The sequence below is a fragment of the Schistocerca nitens genome, chromosome 3 (genome assembly GCF_023898315.1).
Source record: "Schistocerca nitens isolate TAMUIC-IGC-003100 chromosome 3, iqSchNite1.1, whole genome shotgun sequence".
Lineage (NCBI taxonomy): Eukaryota > Metazoa > Arthropoda > Insecta > Orthoptera > Acrididae > Schistocerca > Schistocerca nitens.
Window position 1 is genome coordinate 738,242,094 of NC_064616.1, and position 23,166 is coordinate 738,265,259.

Sequence of the window (23,166 nt, forward strand, 5' to 3'; positions counted from 1 at the left end):
TCTGGGGCGTCTCCAAACACGTCTTCGCTGGTCATAGGACTTGGAGTCTCATTGACTAAAGTAGAATTGTCTTCAGTGATACGTCCCGCTTCGAAATGAGCTCCGATGACCAGCAAAGACGTCTCTGGAACCGCCCTGGACAGTGATAGGATACCAACCTGACAGTTGCAGATTGAGATTTTCACTCTGCAGCGGAGTGCGCGCTGATATGAAACTTCCTGGCAGATAAAAAATGTGTGCCGGACCGAGACTCGAACTCTGGAGCACTTGCCCGCGAAAGGCTAAGGTCCCGAGTTCGAGTCTCGGTCCGGCACACAGTTTTAATCTGCCAGGAAGTTTCAACCTGACAGTTGCCCGCCATATGGCCTGACAACTAGGGGTGATGGTCAGGGGTGCTATTTATTTTCATAGGAGGACACCTCTGGTTGTCATCAGCGGCATCTATACAGCGTAGCACGTCGACGATATTGTACGCCACGTTTTGTTTCCCTTCACGGCACGCCACCCCGGGCTTACATTTCAGGAAAATAATGCTTGTCGGCACACGGGGAGAGTTCTACTGCTTGTCTTCGTACCTGACAAACCCCATCTGGACCAGCTAGGTCCCCAGATCTCTCCCCAATGAGAACGTTTGTAGTATTACGTATAAGCCCCTTCAACCAGCTCGGGTTTTGACAATCTAACGCTCCAATTGGACAGAATTTGGCACGATATTCCTCAGGAGGACATCCAAAAACTGTCAGTCAATGCCAACCCAAATAATTACTTTTGTAAGAGCCAGAAGTGGACCAATACGTTATTGGCGTATTCAATTTGTGAAGCTCGTTTTCTCGAATAAATCATCCAATTTTTATGAGTTTGTAATCATTTGTTTGTCTGTACATGTAAATCACATCCACCGACTTCCGTCCCAGTTGGATTATTCCTTCGTAGTGTGTCTTTTCTTTTCTTCGAGTGTATGTTCTATGTGATTATCCCAATATACATCTTCATTACTATTAGTGGCTAGCGAGTGGTGGCCTGCCAGTCTTGGTAACTTATGACCAAATATTTTATTTGCTTACCTGTCAAGGAAAGCCGCGAAAATGGCCGACTTGATGAAGTCCATGGCGCTCCAGAGTTCGTCTCACTGACAGTCAAGATACTTGTCTTGCTTCCGGCAAGCACATTTCCTGAAACAACGACCGTGGCGTATCTTTACGAACCTGTGTAGAAGAGGGGACATTATGTCTGTCCTCTCTGGCGCTGGTCGCACGGGGCCGTTGAGATCCTGCTTGGTGTTGAGTATGGCCCTATTGAACCTATCATTTCCATATACTGACAGTCGTGGGATACCGGCCAAAGCGAGCAGCAGTATTGAAGAACAACACAACTGTGTTGCTGTCGAATTCCGACACGCTCTGTTAGATATTTCGCATTGTTACTCGAGGCATAACACGATATTCTCACAAATAAACGACATTCAGATACAATCTCCTAATGAGAAACCTGCTGTATATTGTTTCTTTATACAGGGTGATTCAGCTGCCCCTACCGATTAGTTACCGATCGTTTATTCCGTTTATATACTTAATCTTTCGTAAACGGTTCAGAGGTTATATAAAGGATAATGGTTAACTGTACACTTCCCATTTTGATGTCTCCTTTTAATTTCAGTGTTTCTGATGGTGAAATACACTTTATAAGGCAAAGTTCCTGAACCATTTACGAAAGGCTAAGTACCATAAATGAAATAAACTGATGGAGGCATCCAAAACCTGTATGACTACGCCGCTAATTACACGAAAAGAGATTGGAGACACTTGGATAAGTATAGCAGAAGTAAGGTATATCTTGGTCCAAAATTACCGTGTAACTCATGGCTAATCCTCACTTGTATTTTTTCAGTATGATACCGTTTGCTAATACTCGCCAAAAGCTCTGAGACGAAACTTATACAGATTACGTTGCTGTCGTCTGTCTGGATACCGCTCCTGATACAGACGTAGTGCGGGTTGCGTGAAACGAATCAATAGGGGCATCTCTATCACCCTGTATACAGAATTTACGTGGCGTTACTACTACCTACTTTATGTGGTTGCAGTGAAATACTAATGATTTGCATTTCGAGGCATATGGTACACTTAAGCCCAGTTTGGCGTTTGTTGCCTGCCGCCTTCATGGTGTTCCAGTTTTGATAGCCAGCGGTGTAGTGTTATCAGAACACATTATTGTGGGTAGCTGTGTGGACGCCCGCCACTGTGGTCAATCTCCGTGGTCAGTACGTGGTTTGTAGTCTCTGCGAAGGGCGGCCACCATGCCACTGCCTGGATCAGCTGCGTCCGTGAGGATTACGCCAGCAAGAACCGCAGCCGGCTGCCGATTACCTCGGGGCGACCCATCTGTGAAGCCCACTGCCTCCGTCTAAGCCTTAAGCCTCCACCGGAATGGGCAATCACGACAAAATCGCGAGGGTGCCATCTTGGATCCCCATGGACTTTCACTCTCTCCATACGTTGTGAGGTCCACTACCGGCCCTAGCATCTGCAGACGATGACACAGATCGCAGCCCTACCAGTATCGCAAATGCTGCCCTTGCTAGATGTCTCTATGGTGACCTGCACGGACAGACGGGCATACACTATCTGATCGAAAGTACCCGGACTCCTATTAGTGGATCTCAATATAGGGTGTATCCTCCCTTCGCCTTTATGACGACTTCAGCTCTGTCAGGGACAATTCTAATGAAGTGTCTGAAAGAAACTTCCTAGCATATTAAAACTGTGTGCCGGACCAACACTCGAACTCGGGACATTTGACTTTCGCGGGCGGGTCCTCTACCGACTGAGCTACCCAAGCACGACTCACGACCCGTTCTCACAAGAGCCCTTGTCCGCGATAGGCAAAGGTCTCGAGTTCGACTCTCGGTCGGTCACACAAATTTAATATGCCAGAAAGTTTCTTATCAGCGCACACTCCGCTGCGGAGTGAAAATTTCAGTCTGGAAACATTCCCCAGGCTGTGACTAAGCCATGTCTCCGCAATATCATTTCTTCCAGAAGTGCAAGACCTACAAGTTTCACAGGATAGCTTCTGTGAAGTTTGGAAAGCAGGAGACGAGGTGTTGCCGAAATTAAAGCTGTGCGAACGTGTGCTTGCGTAGCTGAGTAGGTAGAGCTCTTTACCGAGATAGGAAAAGGTCCCGAGTTCTACTCTCGCTCCGGCACACAGTTTTAATCTGCCCGGATGTTTCATATCAACGTACACTTCGCTGCAGAGTGAATATTTCATTCTGGTCAAGTATCTGAATATCTGTGGACGAATGGCAGCTTATTCTTCTTTAAGAGCCGAAATGAAAGAAGTTAGTGAACACTATGCTAAATAAGAAATCGCTTACTTTGTTGGCAGCGAAATGGACCTTTCTGTTTGAGCACTGAGTTTCCTGATTTCGTAAAGCATAATTCTCATTTTGATTTCAGATTGACTGGCATGCATTTTTCTCAAATGCAATGGAAAATATCACGCGTAAAATCAGCAAGAAAGAGAACGTCGTTGTTTACGCTCCGGAATATCTAGAAAAATTAAATGACATAATCAAGAACTACACCAACACCACTGACGGTAAAATGTAAGTAGTCATGCTTCCATAACTATTGTCGTTTATATACGTATAACAGCCATTTGTTAACTTCGCACTATCCTCAGCAATAGCATATATCAATAATTTTGGTAATTTACTTTTACAATTTACTTAATTTCGAATATACGGGTATCCAGACCTAAAGATCAACGAAAATCCACAGTCCCTGAATGAGATAAAAAATTGTAATAATACTTGTTTCAGTGACAGTTAACAGCTATCAGCACAACATACACTGAAGTTCAAAGCCTCAAGGAAGTTCCAATATTCCTGTTTATTAGATATACAAAACATCGTTCGACCTGTATGTTAAAATATTAAATTTTTGTAAGATGCATTACTTTGTTACCTGCCGCATCCATAATGCAAAGATGATGAAAATTTTGATACAAACCGAGTACACCCCCCCCCCTCCCCCGCTCCACCCCCATGAACCATGAATCTTGGACTTTGCCGTTGGTGGGGAGGCCTGTGTGCCTCAGCGATACAGATAGCCGTACCGTAGGTCCAACCACAACGTAGGGTATCTGTTGAGAAGCCAGACAAATGTGTGGCTCCTGAAGAGGGGCAGCGCCTATTTAGTGGTTGCAGAGGCAACAGTCTGTATGACTGGCCTTTTAGCATCAACCAAAACAGCCCTGCTGTGCTGGTACTGCGAACGGCTGAAAGCAAGGGGAAACTACAGCCGTCATTTTTCCCGAGGGCATACAGCTTTACTGTATGGTTAATGATGACGGCGTCCTCTTGGGTAAAATATTCCTGATGTAAAATAGTCCCCCATTCGGATCTCCGGGCGGGGACTACTCAGGAGGACGTCGTTATCAGGAGAAAGAAAACTAGTGTTCTACGGATTATAGCGTGGAATGTCAGATCCCTTAATCGGGCAGGTAGGTTAGAAAATTTAGAAAGAGAAATGAATAGGTTAAAGTTAGATATAGTGGGAATTAGGGAAGTTCGGTGGCTGGATGAACAGGACTTCTGGTCAGGTGAATACAGGGTTATAAATACAAAATCAAATAGGGGTAATGCAGGAGTGGGTTTAATAATGAATAAAAAAAATAGGAACGCAGATAAGTTGCTACGAACAGCATCTTGCAGCCAAGATAGACACGAAGCTCACGCCTACCACAGTACCACAAGTTTATATGCCACTAGCTCTGCAGATGATGAAGAGATTGAAGAAATGTATGGTGAGATCAGAGAAATTATTCAAATAGTTAATGGAGACGAAAATTTAATAGTCATGGGGAACTGGAATTCGATAGTAGGAAAAGGAAGAGAAGGAAAAGGAGTAGGTGAATTGGACTGGGGGTAAGGAATGAAAGAGGAAGCCGCCTGGTAGAATTTTGCACACAGCATAACTTAATCATCGCTAAAACTTGGTTTAATAATCATGGAAGAAGGTTGTATACGTGGAAGAGACCTGGAGACACCGGAAGGTTGATTACATAATGGAAAGACAGAGATTTAGGAACGAGGTTTTAAATTGTAAGACATTCTCAGAGGCAAATATGGACACAGACCACAATTTATTCGTTTTGAACTGTAGATTAAAACTGAAGAAACTGCAGGCATTTAAGGAGATGGGACCTGGGTAAACTGAAAACACTAGAGGTTGTAGAGAGTTTCAGAGGGAGTATTAGGGAATGACTGACAAGAACAGGGGAAAGGAATACAGTAGAAGAAGAATGGGTAGTTTTCAGAGATGAAATAGTGAAGGCAGCAGAGGATCGAATAGGTAAAAAGATGAGGGCTGGTAGAAATCCTTGGGTAACATAAGAAATATTGAATTTAATTGATGAAAGGATAAAATATGAAAATGCAGTAAATGAAGCAGGAGAAAAGAAATACAAACGTCTCAAGAATGAGATTGACAGGAAGTGCAAAGCGCCTAAGCGGGAGGGCTAGAGGACAAATGTAAGGCTGTAGAAGCATATACCACTTGGGGTAAGATAGATGCCGCCTACGGAAAAATGAAAGAGACCTATGGAGAAAAGAGAACCTCCTGTATAAATATCAAGAGCTCAGATGATAAACCAGTCCTAAGCAAAGAAGGAAAAGCAGAAAGGTGGAAGGACTATATAGAAGGTCTATACAAGGGCGATGAACTTGAGGGCAATATTATGGAAATGGACGAGGACGTAGATGAAGATGAGATGGAAGAGATGACACTGCGTGAAGAATTTGACAGAGCACTGAAAGACCTTAGTAGAAACAAGATTCCAGGAGTAGACGACATCCCGCTAGAACAACTGATAGCTTTGGGAGAGCCCACCATGACCAAACTCTTTCATCAGGTGGGCAAGATGTATGAGACCGGCAAAATACCCGCAGACTTCAAGAAGAGTATAATAAATCCATTTCAAAGGAAGGCAGGTGCTGAAAGATGTGAAAATTACCGAACTATCAGTTTAATAAGTCACGGTTGCAAAATAATAACACGAATTCTTTACAGACGAATGGAAAAACTGGTAGAAGCCGACCTCCGGGAACATCAGTTTGGTTTCCGGGCAAATGTAGGAACACACTAGGCAATAATGACCCTACGACTTATCTTACATGCTAGGTTAAGGAAAGGCAAACCTACGTTTATAGCATTTGTAGACTTAGAGAAAGCTTTTGATAGTATTGACTGGAATACTCTCTTTCAAATTCTGAAGGTGGCAGGGGTAAAATACAGGGCACGAAAGGCTATTTGTAATTTGTATAGAAACCAGAGGGCAGTTATAAGAGTCGAGGATCACGAAAAGGAAGCAATGGTTCAGAAGGGAGTGAGACAGGGTTGCAACCTATCCCCTGTGTTATTCAATCTGTACATTGAACAAACAGTAAAGGAAACCGAAGAAAAAATTGGAGTAGGAATTAAAATCCAGAGAGAAGAAATAAAAACCTTGAGATATGCCGATGACATTTTAATTCTGTCTGACACAGCAAAGGGCTTGAAAGCACAGTTGAGCGGAATGGACAGATCTTGAAAGGAGGCTATAAGATGAAATCAACAAAGGCAAAACGAGGTTAATGGAATGTAGTCGAATTAAATCAGGCGATGCTGAGGGCATTAGATTAGGAAATGAAACACTTAAAGTATTGCTATTTTGGCAGCAAAATAACTAAGCAGAGATGTTACCAAGTGTAGACTGACGATGCCAAGGAAAGCGTTTTGAAGAAGAGAAATTTGTTAACATCAGTATAGATTTAAGTGTCAGGAAGTCTTTCTTAAAGTATGTGTATGGAGTCTAGCCATGTATGCATGTGACACATGGACGATAAATAGTTTAGACAAGGAGAGAATAAAATCTTTTGAAATGTGGTTTATAGAAGAATGCCTACAGTACACATCAGGCGTAATGCGTCATCTTGTGAGTGCAGCATGCTGGTTTGCTGGGCATGTTATCGCGGGCGCGGACGACGACGACGACGAGCAGGATCTTACAGCAGTGCTGCAACCACTGGTTATAGTGCATCACCTCCCATTTCCTTGTTTCAGGTGTTGTCCTCTCCCTCTGCCTATATTGCAAGGCACGCTATCGAGTTACAGCGGCCTTGAACTTCACACACCCGTAGTAGCTCGCTACGTTGTCGCCATCTCAGTTCTTGCACTGTGGGGATTGCGTCTCGGGGAACGGGCATTGCCCACTGGGATGACCGACTACCCACACATTTCATGCTGGCAGATGGATTATTGGGTAGGCCCTCTCTTCAGCGTCTACATTGTGACAATGGTAACAGCTACCCGCATCACTTGAAAGATTTTGCGGTTTTCCATGTTGTCTGTGAGGACGACCAGAATGACGGCGAATCTTTCTGGGTCCTAGGAGGTTTGACACGCATCCAGAGTCTTCCAGCTTTTCTCGGACGTAATATGGATTTGTACAACGAGAGAAACTCCGAAGGACCACTTTGATGTGTCTGTCTGAGGTGGCATGGATGCAGAATGGCAATTGCCGCGCTACTGCCTCACTTGTTGGGTTGGGTTGGGTTCTTTGGGGAAGGAGACCAGACAGCGAGTTCATCGGTCTCATCGGATTAGGGAAGGATGGGGAAGGAAGTCGGCCGTGCCCTTTCAAAGGAATCACCCCAGCATTTGCCTGTAGCGATTTAGGGAAATCACAGAAAACCTAAATCAGGATGGCCGGACGCGGGATTGGACCGTCGCCTTCCCAAATGAGAGTCCAGTGTCTAACCAGCCTCACTTGTCATACTCGAAAATTTTCCATAGATAAAAGAGACACACTCAACAGGTCAAAGTACCACACACTTCACAGTGAACGCTGTGGTCGTCCACTGCTACTGCAGTCGTCTTTCAGATGAATGATGGCTCGTGGCAGCTTAGGCTCAGACCACTTAGCACTGGGCGGCTCACGGGTCTTTTCCTCTTCTTGGGCAGTGGGTGTGGTGTCCGGCTTTCCGGACTGCAGTTGTTCGTCAGTCTCAGTATTGACAACCCGTGGAAGCGGTTGCTGGTTGCTACTGGTGGGGCGCTGGTTATCTGTACTGGATGGACAGCGCATTTAGCTGCCTTGGTGGTCCAGGCAGGGTCCATACCGCTGGAATCGGCGACAGCGCGTTCCTTGCCACCGATTGTCGAAATAGTGATATGCCTCTTTGCTCTTCTCCTTTGGTGAACGTTTTGTGCTGACTACATCACCGTCCGTGAACTGTTTCGTTGTCTGATGTCTATATGGAACAGCACTCCTGCCACCTCTCGATAGTTCTGCCCCTCCTCTGATAGTTGCAAATAGGGTTGTGATGCCTTCGGGAAATCCCTCTGCATCGATCGCATCTGTTGACTCTGTGTGGATGTCCACGTATGTAGACATAATTTCTGTATGTGGGGGCCCAGATGAGGCCGCCGACGAAACGAGCTATGCTGGATTGCAATCCACTACACCAGGGCTTAACAACTGGCCGGTTTTGAGCGCGAGTACTCGCGTCTGCTCAGGCACGTGCTTGCGAGCAGGTGCAAGGTCGCGGAGTAGGGAGGGAGGGGAAATGCGCGCGCACGTTTGAATGTGATCTCGCGTTCTTAGCAGATTTAACTAGCCATCTGAATGCTTTGAACATTTTACTACAAGGTAAAGATCTGCTAATTACTCATTTCATAGATCGAATACGAGCTTTTAAAATGAAATTGACACTTTGGGTGAGTCAGCTGGAAACAGGAAACCTAGCTCATTTTCCTAAATTATCATCCATGCAAGATGTTCACAAAGACTGTGAACGTTATTCACATAGTTTAGTTGATCAGCGTTTTCAAGATCTGACAGCACTAGACAATGATTTTGATCTGTTCTCCTCTCCATATTCAGCGAATATTGAAGAGATTCGTCCTGAGCTGCAGCAAGAAATTATTTACCTGCGGTGTGACAGAGAATACAGAGACAAATTTCAGAACAAGAAAAACATTTTGGAGTTCTACAGACACTTCCCTCAGGATAGATTCCCTCGTTTGCACAAACTGGGGGCTACAATAATATCAATGTTCGGTTCCACGTATGATTGTGCACAACTGTTCTCTGCAATGAAATGTAACAAGACGCACCTGAGAAGCGCATTGTCTGATCGAAATTTAAACTGCACGCTGCGCCTAAAATGCACAAGAACAATTACTCTGAACATAGACGCAATTGTAAAGGGCAAAAAGTACAAGATAACCGAGAATCCCACACTTCAGTGACACCTTTTATTGTGTAACAGTTCACAAATTAATGCGAATGTAGAGGCATACAGTAAGCTAATAAAATTATGTGGCATGTGTACATTCTCCTTTATTTGTTTCATTTGTCGCAGTAATAATTCGTCAGTGATATCCCTGCAGGTGGCCGCGGATTTACATTGACTGGCGGCAGCTGTTGTGAGCCCCACGTGACTTTCCCCATTCTCCGCTCTGGTCTGGTAGTGGGGGTAGCGTGCTCGCGCTGCTCCGTGCTCGCACCTTGCTGCTCACAGCTTGCTCCGCGAGCACGCATGTTGTGAAGCCCTGCACTACACCCTTCATTGCAACACGTTCATCTGCATACTTCGCCATCTTGGCGCAGAACGTACTGTTGCAGGTGCAGACATTATTGGAAACATCAGCGCTGTTCTGGTGCGGACGAATAACGGAGCACTGACAACATAATTTTTTGGAGTGAACATTGCCGAAACCTGCATCTTTTTACTGTCAAAAATGGTTGGGCCATCTAATTCCGTGTAGTCTATGGGCCAACGTGCGGATGTTGTCATTGGTGGAGTGCAGACACTGTTTGTAGAAATTCTGACCCATCTTTTAGTGGCTGCATACCCACCAGTCGATTTAGCATGTGCACGGAGTGTCCCCATGGGTTAAGGAGAGCAGCCCTGAGTGCTCCAGTTTAGATGTGGCTGCAGATGTGGCTGTTGGCATCATTGCCCCACACATCTACAATTTACTCTAGTAGCAATCGTACTATGCACTTGTACAAGATTATCCTGGCGTGTGGAGGCAGGGTTGATGATGAGCAAAGCACTGCATGTAGGTCACACATTCATCACAGTGCATTTTGTCTGACATCGCTGATATAATAACCGCACATCGACACTAATCTGTTGTGATGCTTATATAGTGAGTGTTGTTAGTCCGTGGTACTGAGGTGCCCCTAATGTTGATTTGCTACAGTGCACTTGGTATTTAGCTCTTTTTGATGACGACAGCTTGCGTTTTGGTTGCATTAAAAGCAAGCCTCCCTGTGGTGGCCGAGTCAGCTAGTTGGACTGTTGCTTGCTACACAACTAGATAAGTACCAGGATGGCACTCTGGCTCTTCCTATGTAGTGCTGTGTCATCAGCGTATGGCACTAGCAGCATGTAGTGTGATTGCAGCATGTTCACTGTATAGAGAATGTAAAGGAGCCATCCCAGTTACTGTTAGTGTACCGTACAACCACCTTTATACCCTAGTCTCAGGCAGAGAGCATTGCTAATGCAGCTGCTTACTACACCTCCTTGTGGTACAAGCATCAACGTTAGATTGTTGTAGATCACAGGTGCTAGTGGTATCATTTGTATCATGCATTGGCAATACAAGATGTGTATTCTAAATCTCTTGGCTTGAAGAACAGGGCTAATTGTTACCGCTGGCAGTCCATCTTCTCATCCATGTGGAGCCATGGGATGAAATAAAATGAAGGTGATAAAATATAGCATACGCATTGCCGTACTAGTGAATTAGACAGAACGGCACTACTTATTGAACTTGGAATTCAGTCCGCAACGCAATTGACAGGAATATATTTGTTAGGTTCAGGGATAAGTTTATTAAAGACTAGTTTAGATACCTGCGTGAATTTGGTTGCTGTGTCTCCTATGATCTGAAAGATTATGCAAATTTTGTATAGAAGTATGCTTACCAAAATATGTTGTTTATGTTTCAGAATCCTTAACAACTATTTGGTGTGGCAGACAGTCAGGAGTATGACCAGTTATCTCTCAAAAGCTTTTCGTGATGCCTACAAAGGATTAAGAAAGGCCCTCGTAGGCTCTGAAGGAGGAGAAAAGCCTTGGAGATACTGTGTTACTGACACAAACAACGTCATTGGTTTTGCTATTGGTGCTATGTTTGTCAGAGAGGCTTTCCATGGGAATAGTAAACCTGCAGTAAGTAGTGCAGATATAAAATTTTATTAATGTAAAATAAATTAACATTGGATTACAGGCAACATGAATGAAATTCATTACAATTATTATTTACAAATGTTTGTCATAATGAAGTAACCAGTCTATGGTCCAGTTTGCAATGTAGTTTAATATTAGTTTATGTGCATTAACCACAAAGCATTCTACTGTAACAAAATTACTACACTATTTTTTAAACTAATTTTCAGTACATGACCTCTGACTTTAACGGTCAGCAATAATTCACAAAAGCACTGAAACATGCCTATGATCATTTTTATGAATGACAGAGGCACATTACAATTATCTCATTCTCTCTTTGTAACACTTTTAGTTCTGGTTTGTATAGTTACACTGGTATCATTTGATTTACAAGATAAATCTAGCAATGATCATGCACAGCAACTAATACAAATGCTGCTTTGGAAACTAACAAGAGATATGATGACTATGGGTACTAAAAACATTGTCAATGTTATGTTAAAGACTAAAGATGAAGAAAAAATGAAAGAGATTATAGTGAGAATTAAAATAATCTCTTTAAAATAGCACATTCGCTTCTAGCCATGTTTAAAACTGCCATTCATCATCACTGGCCATTTTACATTCACTGTTGGATAAACACCTCCTTCAGGTTCCTCCATATGTCAAGGTTTCCAGCTATAAAAGTACATGTCACTCATGCTTCTTTTCTAAAGCCATCTATTACCTTTCCAACAGGGCATCATCTCAGTTTTTCCCCTTCTTCTTCTTGGGATCCAGTAAATAAGTTACTTGGTCAATCTACACTGCTTGGTTTTAACACTGCAACACCATGAAGACAGCAGGCAACAGACAAAATTGCCATGAAATGTATTACATGCTTGTGTATGCAAATTATAAGTATTTCACTGCAACCACACAAAACAGACAGGTGTAATGTGATCCACATTTTATGTACAGGATGGTCAGAAACAGTTTGAAAACCATGTAGGATGTTACAGGGTAGGTTGTGCTGAGAAATAATTGTGAAGAGAAAAATTAAATATGTTGCACTGAGTCCAAGTTGATTAGTGTTGAAGTTAGACAACCATGCTGCTGCATGCACAAATTCAAGTGGGCCATCAGATACAGTTAGGGCCAGTTGTTCTCACAGCATAGATGACAGCACATGAGACTGCTCAGCCTTTGACTCAGGCTTGATCCTTACTACCATCCATGTCCAAGTTTTGTATTGCTGTCCACCTCGATAGCTGAGTGGTCAGTGCAATGGAACGCCATGCAAAGGGGCCCGGATTTGATTCGTGGCTGGGTTGGAGATTTTCTCTGCTCAAGGACTGGGTGTTGTATTGTCTTCACCATCATCATATCATCCCCATCAACATGCAAGTTGCCGAAGTGGCATCAACTCAAAAGACTTGCACCAGGCGGCAGGTCATTTCATTTTGTATCACTCTTTTGTTGGGCTTTAGGGAACCAAATGAAGGACACATTTGATCACCTGGTCTCTGACAGGCTGCTGGAATTTGCATGTGCATTGGCCTGACTGGCTTCCCCAAAACATGTGCAGAGTGGTTAGAGATACGGATCTCATGGTCTTCAACAGAACACCATGTTTCCCCTGAGTGGATTAAGGTGAATGCGGAGACCGTTCCTTTCAAAAAGACAGAGCCTTGTTTCCTTCCCCATCCTTTTCCTGCATGAGCGTATTGTTTGTTCTGTATTGGATTCATCATTGATAGCCATTGCACCATAACCTTTCTTCTTTTGACAGTAGGTTACTGGTAAGCTCATGTTGTAGTACTAGACACATTATATCTTAAGAAAACTTCATAAAAATAAATAATTGTATCCCCAAAATTTATGAGTGCTACAGGCTCCACATGCCCCTAATCCAGCCTTTTTGGACGCTATCTTATTGATGTAAGGGTTTTGTGATTCACATGACTGTCAGTGTCTGAGGAAGTAAAAGTTACTATAAGTGTCCACTTTTGGTTATTTGTCTTTACAAAGTCAAATGGGGCTGAACTGCAATGGATTACTTATTGTCTCTCATAAACAGTTAACTGAGTGCCTACCTCTTGGTATGTATGTGCCAGCCATGCAACTTTATAGTCACTAAAAACAGACTATTTTTTTAAATATATGAGTCTTAAATGCAGCATAGTCACTCTCTAATCTTTTTTAAAAAAAATTGCCTTGTCTTGGAACGTGGCACAGTTCTCACTTATCATTACCAGATCACATAGCAAAATGGAGTTTCACCTAATATGCTTGCATTTTGCAAAGTTTTCATAAATAAGTCAAACCAATATTGAGTCATTGCTAAAAGCTTAGCTCACTTCATTCTCAAAAACAAGAACCTTGGCAACATGATGCTGTTGGAATATCTAGTGGCTATCAGCCAGGAACATGCTGACATCCCAAGAGTACCTTGACTATGTAGGATATTTGGAGAATATCTAATGGCTATCAGCCAGAAACACATTGACATCCCAAGAGTACCTTGACTTCACTATGTAGGATATTTGAAGACTGTTCTAAGCAGTAATCACCATCATACAATCAATTTCTCTTTCAAATTAGTTGTTGCAACTATATTCCTGAAGTAGTATTTTTTAAATAGCTTCAATCAGCAGAATATTTGCTGCTGGTCTGTCTGCCTTGGCAATTTCTCTAACAAGGGAACCTCCCCATCGCACCCCCCTCAGATTTAGTTATAAGTTGGCACAGTGGATAGGCCTTGATAAACTGAACACAGATCAGTTGAGAAAACAGGAAGAAGTTGCGTGGAACTGTGAAAAAATAAGCAAAATATACAAACTGAGTAGTCCATGGGCCACATAAGCAATATCATGGACAATGTGAGCTGAGGAGTGCCATGGTCTCGTGGTAGCGTGAGCAGCTGCAGAACGAAAGGTCTTTGGTTCAAGTCTTCCCTCCAGTGAGAATTTTACTTTCTTTATTTTTACATTGTTATTATCTGTCCGTTCGTTCATTGACGTCTCTGTTCACTGTAATAAGTTTAGTGTCTGTGTCTTGCGACCGCATCGCAAAACCGTGTGATTAGTAGACGAAAGGACGTGCCTCTCCAATGGGAACCGAAAACATTTGATCGCAAGGTCATAGGTCAACCGATTCCTCCACAGGAAAACACATCTGATATATTCTATACGACACTGGTAACGGCATGTGCGTCACATGACAGGAATATGTTGTCGACCCACCTAACTTATACACTTGGCGAATGGGTAAAAAGATTCTTCTACCTTGCCCGATTTAGGTTTTCTTGTGGATGTGATAATCACTCCCAAAAAAGTGATGAAAACACAATAGTTTATCACATAAACTGAAAATAAAAATTTAAACTTTTCACTCGGAGGATTTGAACCAAGGACATCTCGTTCCGCAGCTGCTCACGTTACCACGAGACCACGGTGCTCCTGTGTTCTTAGAGACCTTGATGTCACCTATCTTCCCATGAACTACTCAGTTAGTATATTTTGCTTATTTTTTCACAGTTCCACACAACTTCTTCCTGTTTTCTCAATTGATCTGTGTTCAGTTTTTCAAGGCCTATCCACTGTGCCAACTTATAACTAAATCTGAGGGGGGTGCGATGGGGAGGTTCCCTTGTAAGATGAAGTTAAGGCTCAGAAATGAGATATATTACTTCCAATGTGATGTATTGCCACTTGACAAGAAGTGAAGGCAGTATCTCTCAGAATTGTTCACATTATAGTGAAATACTTTCATGGACCTGGTGGAAAAACAGAGTGTATTTTATCAGATAATAAATATTGTGGGAAAGGCATTGATATCACCTGAAAAGTGGCTCTTGGGAAATCATGTGTTAGATGGGTGCTAGGTTTATTGCTTATGCTGTCAAGGAAGAAAGTTATTTAAAAAGGTAGGTTAAATGGCACCAGAAGATCATGAAGAGGCTCAATATAACTACATCACCATTGTCACAAGTTAATCATTTTTAAATAATACTGTTAATTTGCATTTTGTGAAAATATCTGCTCATTCACATTATGTATAGCACAGAGGCCATCACACCACCTTAACAATTTCAAAGCTGCTAATTGTTAGTTAATTGTAATGTTGACTGTTTCCAGGCAGAAAACATGATCAATCAGATAAGAACTGCATTCAAGGACAATCTAAAAAATCTGAAATGGATGGATGCTGAGACACGACGGGCAGCAGAGAGGAAAGCTGATGCAATAACTGACATGATAGGTAAGGCATGAATATATGTAATGCAATACACCATTAGTTAAATGCTCTATAACATTAACTCTGACTACTGAAAGGAATGCATCAACTCCATGGTTGGCTTTGCCACCATTGTGTCTTACTAACAATGATCTTATTGGATGTGAAACACTTTTGTCTCATAAGCTCAAACCAACCTCACCCATTGAGTTATCAGAACTGAAGAATTTAAAATGGAGTCTGAATTATTCCCAAGCATGTTGTATTGACACAAGATGGAAAAATACTTGGACAAAAAACATAGGAACAAATGATGGTTGAATACAAGGTCCATTAATCAGTTTCATCCTTCAGCAGATTTTCTAATTTGGGGAATTAGAGAGATACTGCAGTCAAGGTAAGAGGCTGTTAAACATGGCTGTTTCCACTTATGGCTGTCAGAAATTCTTTTAAGTTTTCTTTTTTGCTATTGCAATTTTGAGTAGTCCTGTTACTCATCTTCAGGCAGCAGTCTCAAATGCCTGGGCGTATTGGTCATATAAAACAACACAAGCTCAACAAGCTATTTTGCCTGGCTCACTTCTGACTGATTATAGAATGAAGTGATATGATCTTTCTATAGAGTTCCATAAATGTGCATAAATCCATGTGAGGGTCAACGTTGATCTTTTATGAAGTGAATTTGGAGGTTCTTTGCTTAGTGAATTTATGAGACAATTGGACAGAAAAGTCGTTTTCATGTAAAATAAGATGGATTTCTTCTGGTTGATTTGGTAGGAGGATGGTACCCTACATGTAGCCTAATGTGAGTATTGACAGCAAGGGAGAGTGTTGCACCTTCGGACACTTGTCAGACTTTCCCCTCTAACCATGCCTGTGAGAGAATTTTACTATATTTCCCTATTTCATTTTTCAGTGATGAAATTCAGTTTTTTGTGCTGCAGTCTTTTTCTGAAATTAGAAAAATTACTTCAGAAAATTCAGGTTTTTTCAAATGTGAAAACATGTTACTACGTACAATATGGTCATGTAGGAACAAATATTTGATCGAAATTTCAAAGAGTTTCAATTGAAAAAATTTGATCAATATTGTATTTAATAGTCAATCTATTACGTTATTGCACTGCTACATGCCAATAATCAGTAAGTGAAATCAGTAAGTATTATCAAATACCAGTTACAAGTTAAATACATCTTGAAATATAAGCTATTGGAAATTAACCTAAATTTACATTTTCAGCTCAGGTAAAATTATTAAACATTATGTAAACTCAGCTCATTTGCAAGTACACATGTTTCATGGTAATAGACCTTCTGTTTCAAGGTACAAGATTTACATGACTGATGAAGTATAAATATAAATTGTTATAAAAGTAACATAGCATTTTGCTCACCATAAAGTTCTGTACCTGGAGAATTAACAATACATTACAAATGGATTTAATATATTATACAGCACTTACATTTGAAGAACATGAAATATTTCAAATGCTGCACAAAACACAACCTCATATCAAACAACAATAAAAACTGCACAAAACAGCAGAAACTGCTTATGGCAGTCTGTAGTGCACATTCCTTCATGTGATTCTGCAGGCAATAGGCTGAAGTACTGACCAAAGAACACCATGTCTTCCTAGGTACACTGTTGTTCATGCACAACACACTTCCCTATAGCAAGGAGTGTACAGTATAACCCAGAACACTTTGTTTTGAAGGATTAGCAGTTGTTGCAAGTGTTTTTTGGTGGCCATTGACAAAATTTCTGAATCATACAAGATGGTTGGAAGTATTGTCAGTTTTGCTTTGTCTGATAGTGTGTCACTTTTAAAGAGTGGGTACAATAAACTATTTTCCTATGGTAAAAATATGGTTTGTACTGCTGTTATTCAGAGTGATTATAAGATTCAAATCATATTTACGGTCAACATTCTCACAAAATATCTCTTATTTTTATGTACTTAAAGCTTAGAAATAATTAAATATCAGGATTTGGTCACATGCTCAGGAACGCTCTGTTATTGGCTGATGCTCTGTTGATGCCAGAGACTAGGTATAAGGTGAAGCTATGAGGTGTTAGCCATAGTTACTAGGTTTTTACATAATTTTTCTGCTAATAATTTAGCTATTTTGTGATGGAAAACGCATTTACAACTTTTAAGTAACAATAAAAAGAATTTTGTGAATGATGATAGTGGAAACCTTATAAAAATTGATGTTTTTATGCTTCCCTCACTTAGAGTGACAGTATGTGCAAGGCAAGGATGGATATTCTTTTCCCTGTGCCCTGCTACCTGATTAAACCTGTTCAAAACTAGAGAACTGTGGAACTTTTGCTGGTTGGTTGGCTGATTTGGGGGAAGGGACCAAAAAATGAGGTCATCAGTCACATTGGATTAGGGAAAGATGGTGAAGGAAGTCGGCCGTGCCCTTTCAAAGGAACCAACCCGGCATTTGCCTGAAGCAATATGGAGAAATGATGGAACACCTAAATCAGGATGGCCAAATGTGGGTTTGAACTGTCATCCTCCAAAATGCCAGTTCAGTGTGCTAACCACTGCACCACCTAGCTCAGTGGAACTTTTGAAAAATGTGCCAGGATCTTATATATAGACTGTCAACTATCAGTCATGAAATATGATCCAAAGCATGGCAAAATTATTCTTGGCAAATCTTAGTGCTGATTTCTGCTCAGCAAGATACTCAGCAGATAAATAATCACAAGCACAAGCTCTTTGGCACAACGGTGAGCACATAGAACTATGGAAAAGAAAAATGCAGGTTGGAATCCTGGAAAGGTCATAAATTATTTAAAGTTTTACACAAAATATGAAAATAGCCTCAACAAGAACTCATTGTAGCAGTTGTTTTGATGGTGGGATGTATTGTGTATAGTTTCACATTAATCTTAGTCTGAAAAATGGTCAGTTGAGGATAAATGCATCTACTTTGCCTACAAACCATTGTCTTTCTTGGAAAACATTGTTAGTAGTTAATATATCACCACATGCCCACAGTACAACTAGCTGAAGGATGATGAGGTCTTGTATGTGGAGAGATATAAACCATGGGCAACATGCAGGTAACACAAACATAATGACTGTGCTGTTCTACATCTACATCTACATGTGACAGCTAAATCCAAGCTATGTGACTCGGTCATCCTAAGTCAAGTCTGAGTCATGAAATGTGGGTTGGCATGTGGAGAGCTTGATCTTGGCTGTGAATAGCATTGCTTGGCTCTTGTCAGAACTGATTTTCACCTTCCATACAGCACACCACTGATTAATTTTGTCCAGATGTTTCTCGAGGTGCCTAACCATAACGTTTAGGATTTGGCAGTGCATGAATAGTGCAATATCATTGGCATACAGGATGGTTTCCCCCAACTGCTTGGGTTAACAAATGGAAATATGCACACAGGCATAAATTCAGTCACTAATTCAAGTGAGTATGGATGGTGTCAAAGTCATAGAGTACTCAAACAAACACAAAACCAGACAAAAATTACCATTGTAATGTATTCCTCATGTTTATATACCCATGCCTGACAGTTGGAGAACAACATTTTGGCATTACTTAACTTGTGGTCTGACACTAAAATAGACAGATCACTGCGATGAAACACATAGCATGTGAAAGCCAAAACCTGTAGCCAAAACTGCAGTACACGAAAAACACCAAGATTACAATTAATGTGAGCCTGAATCAGTAGCAATGGATGAAGTTGGAATCAATATGCACAACAACACATGCACAGAAGATTTCCAAAATCAAAGCCAAAGAAGAGAGGTAATAACTGTATCTGACAATCTATGAAACAATAGCTTCACTAAAATAATATGGACTGGTGCATCCATGCAACGTGCCTGGTATTTATTTCTAGTAGAGGTCTAATGGCCATTCCCACAAGATGTGAAACTTCCTGGTACTTTTATACATAATAACTCTAAATGAAAGTCCCCTCCATGTTCTTTTGCCTGTATGTTATGGCTCATCTCAGGAACTGCTATAAGGATTTTGATACTGTTTTGACTAATAGAGAGACTGAGCCATAAGGAAGGTTTTGAATAGAATTTATTGTTTATAGTAATGATGAGTGTGTAATATATGTACTGTTATCTGTTACATCTTTAATTGGCTTTTGCAGTGACATCTTGTGCCAAAAATGGGAACTTTTAGCTAGGGGGACATGATATCTGGCAAGAAAAGTAATAAAGTGTCAGGCACTGCAACTACAGGGAGCAGTGAAGCTTGACCTGAGTCTATACATATTATAAATTAAAGTCATCTGCTGTGTTTTTCTTTTTGTATATGAAGGCCAGCCTCAGGAACCACTGTAGGGATTTTGATACAATTTTCACTAATAGAGTGATTCATGAAGGAAGGTTTATGTATATCACCAAATATTATAAACAAGCTCTCCAGCTGTAGATGCTTAATGCTAATTTTGTGAGGATGAGGCAGGTCACTAGTTAAAACTACATGCCAGACTTTAGCTAAGAACCTACGCTTTGCAAGCAATGCTCTTACTGACTGAGATATCCATGCACCTCTCGTAACCTGTCCTCTCAGTTTCATGTGCCTCTCTCCTACTTTGGAAACTTCAGACATGCTCTCATCCATAATATGTTGACCTAACACTCTGGGAGGAAATGATATAGATGAGAAATGGCTTACCAACAGTCTAGATGATTGTTCCAAGAGTGATTCTTTCACACTAAAGTGGAGTATGCAGTTTTTTGGAACTACCTGGCAGACTGTGACTCGAACTCAGAACCTAATCTCTCACAGGCTGCTATGAAGTTTGGAAAGTACGAAAGATGAAATGCAGAAGTGGAGCTCTGATTATGATTGGTGAGTTATGACTGTATAGCTAAGCCACTAAGGGCATTGCTCACAAAGGGAAGATTACAGTTTCATTTTTTGGCTCAGAGCACAGTTTTAATCCAACAGGTAGCTTCAAAACAGAGAATATGCCATTATGGAGTAAAACTTTGTATTGCAGTCAGTCCCATAGGCTATGGCTGAGCATTTTCTCAATGATATGCTTTCTTCCTGATGTGCTAGTACAGCAATCAATACAGAAGAATATCTATGAAATTTGGCTAGTAAGCTACATGTTGTGGGGGAAAAGATGTGGAAAACCTAAATATGTGTAAGAAAGAAATGAGAAATGTCCATCACAAAATAGACTATCCTAGCTAATGGTTAAACATTGGAAGATAGTTTCATTATTTAAATTGTTTTCTTAATAACTGAGTCCACAGCTATCAAATATTGCTTAAATGAAAACTTTTTCCTTTCAGGATGAAACTTTATGTAATGCAAATAGAAGTATTCCATGAAATTACAGTCCAAGCAGAAACACATCTTCATTTAAGCAGTTTCCTTATTAATACAATGCCATGTGCAACAGTGTCTGGTATTTAAGAATACAATCCTGTCATCAGTTGTACAGATATTTTCATTTTGCTTTACCAGTGTCAGTAAATTAATTTTTCATCTTCAGAAGCCTACAAAATTAGAAACATTGTAAAGCATTAGACCTTGGCCATTTATAATATCCCTAATTTTGTTGGCTTCTGAAGATGATAATTTAATTTGTTGAAACTCATAAGAGAAATAAAAATATTTGTACAACTGACGACTGAATTTTATTCAGAAATATGCGCAATAATTGCTGAAAAAATATCTATTTTCATATAAGGTGAGCCATTGAGACCATTTGGCATGCCTCTGCATCACATCAAGGGTTGCATTATGGGCACAGTGAAATGGTTTGTCTCATCACCACACTGTTCACTGCCAAGAACAGTCACATCAAATTTTAGGGCTTGTTTTACCAGAAGCAATATGAAAACACACACATTTGGTTACTTGGCTCCACATATCCTTGATAGAGTTTTAAACAAATATAATATTTGATTTCCTTCATTATCTTCTATCTGCATAAAGAAAGAAATTTCCATAACACCACTAAGTGTTCTGCATGTTTGGACATGTTTTGGTGTCCCAGTGCCCATAATTACGGCCACCAACCAATGTAATAGTACTGAGAAAAGCCATACTAGAATGAGATTGACTGGAATCAAGTTCTGCTTGACTAATAGAAGGTGCAGTCTTCACTAACAGTGATATGAGCTATGATGACAGTGCAGATCTGCTGGTATAGCATTATATGGCTCCAAGTACTGCCCCTTGCAATAGGGATTCCATAATACATTTTATATCAGTGCAATATGCTGATACACACAGTATAATAGTGTGTTGAAGGAATGCATTTATAGCATTCACATATTTACATACCAGTAGTGTATCTGATTGCTGGAATTCTTGTCAGGAGACATCTCAGTGGTTTCATCTTGTATGTCAAGTATTGGGCATTTATATTACAAAAGACGCTCATGTGGAGTAACAAAAACGCCCACTCTTCAGGTTACAACCCAAAATTTCTCTGACTCTACACCAATTTTCATCACATCCTTTATACAGTCATACAAAAGTATTTCCTTAATCTTTATAATGTAGTATTTTGTTTCTTTCAGTTAATCATTGCAGGTGTGTATATCTTATATTCCTTAAGCTCTTCCTGTTGCTCTACAGTGTTAGTATCAGGTTCCTGGTTAGGTGAATACATCTATTTGTTCAAAAAGTAACTCATTTATCAGAATTGAGCAAGCAGTAAAAGAGAGAACACTTTTGATTTGCATCATGACTATGTACACTGTTTTTAAACAAAAGGAAATAAAAATGAAATGTTTGTTTCTAAGTGAAAAATTTAAGATTAAATGCAAGATGTGTACAAAATTCTATAATTAGTGTCCTTTCTGTTTCTCCTGTTTCTGTAGTAAAAGTGCAACTTCAAACATAGCTGACGTCTGAAAAAAATAGGGATCTGCAGCCTAATGAATTCAGGTCACACATAACACCAAAGCATCAAATTTGGAAGTTTGTGATACAAAACACTTTTTTTATCAGCTGAAAGGTGCATTATACACTTAACCATAATTAAACATGTAAAATATGTTACACATTTAACTCATGTTTAATTATACTTTGTTGTTCTAGGTTTTCCAGATTATATACTAAATCCAGCAGAACTGGATCAGAAGTACAAAGACCTAGAAATAAAAGAAGATGAATATTTTGAAAATAATATTCGGGTCAATAAATATAATCTGAAATCAAATTTAGAAAAACTTGATCAACCAGTTAATAAAACCAGGTATAAATGTTATTTGTATTATATTAACTTGTTCATTTATAGTTTATATCAGTACCTAAGATACTAAAACTGTGTTTATGGGTGCATCAAGAACTGTATGATTTGGGTTTCATGGAATATTAGTTGTTTGAAGGGATATATCCTAGCTACTTTTATTTTCTTGCAATGCTAATATAGTGTTGTTTGCTAATGTCAAATTCTAGCATCATAAAAATATTACTTTTGGAAGAGCAAAACTGCATGAAACACCAACTGAACTGCAAGATGTGGAAAGGTACATTTAACAAAATTTTAATTTCCATTTCTCTGCATTGTCTGATAGCTGGAGCATAAATCTATCCACTGTGCAAAGGGTCACATATACAGGGTGGTTTATTGACAGTGACCAGGCCAAATATCTCACAAAATAAGCATCAAACAAAAAAACTGCAAAGAACGAAACTCATCTAGCTTGGAGGGGGAAACCAGTTGGCGCTATGGTTTGCCC

General features: G+C 40.5%; 1 protein-coding gene across 3 annotated transcripts in view; it reads left to right on the forward strand.

Moving 5' to 3' along the window:
* The window catches only part of LOC126248714 (endothelin-converting enzyme homolog), a 392,778-nt gene that overhangs the window by 334,127 nt on the left and 35,485 nt on the right, over positions 1-23,166 (forward strand). For all 3 annotated transcript variants that reach the window (XM_049950013.1, XM_049950015.1, XM_049950016.1), the window contains exons 8-11: positions 3,459-3,607; positions 11,011-11,233; positions 15,352-15,475; positions 22,523-22,679. In XM_049950013.1, coding sequence (XP_049805970.1) covers positions 3,459-3,607; positions 11,011-11,233; positions 15,352-15,475; positions 22,523-22,679 — 653 coding nt within the window. The remainder of the gene's footprint in view (positions 1-3,458; positions 3,608-11,010; positions 11,234-15,351; positions 15,476-22,522; positions 22,680-23,166) is intronic.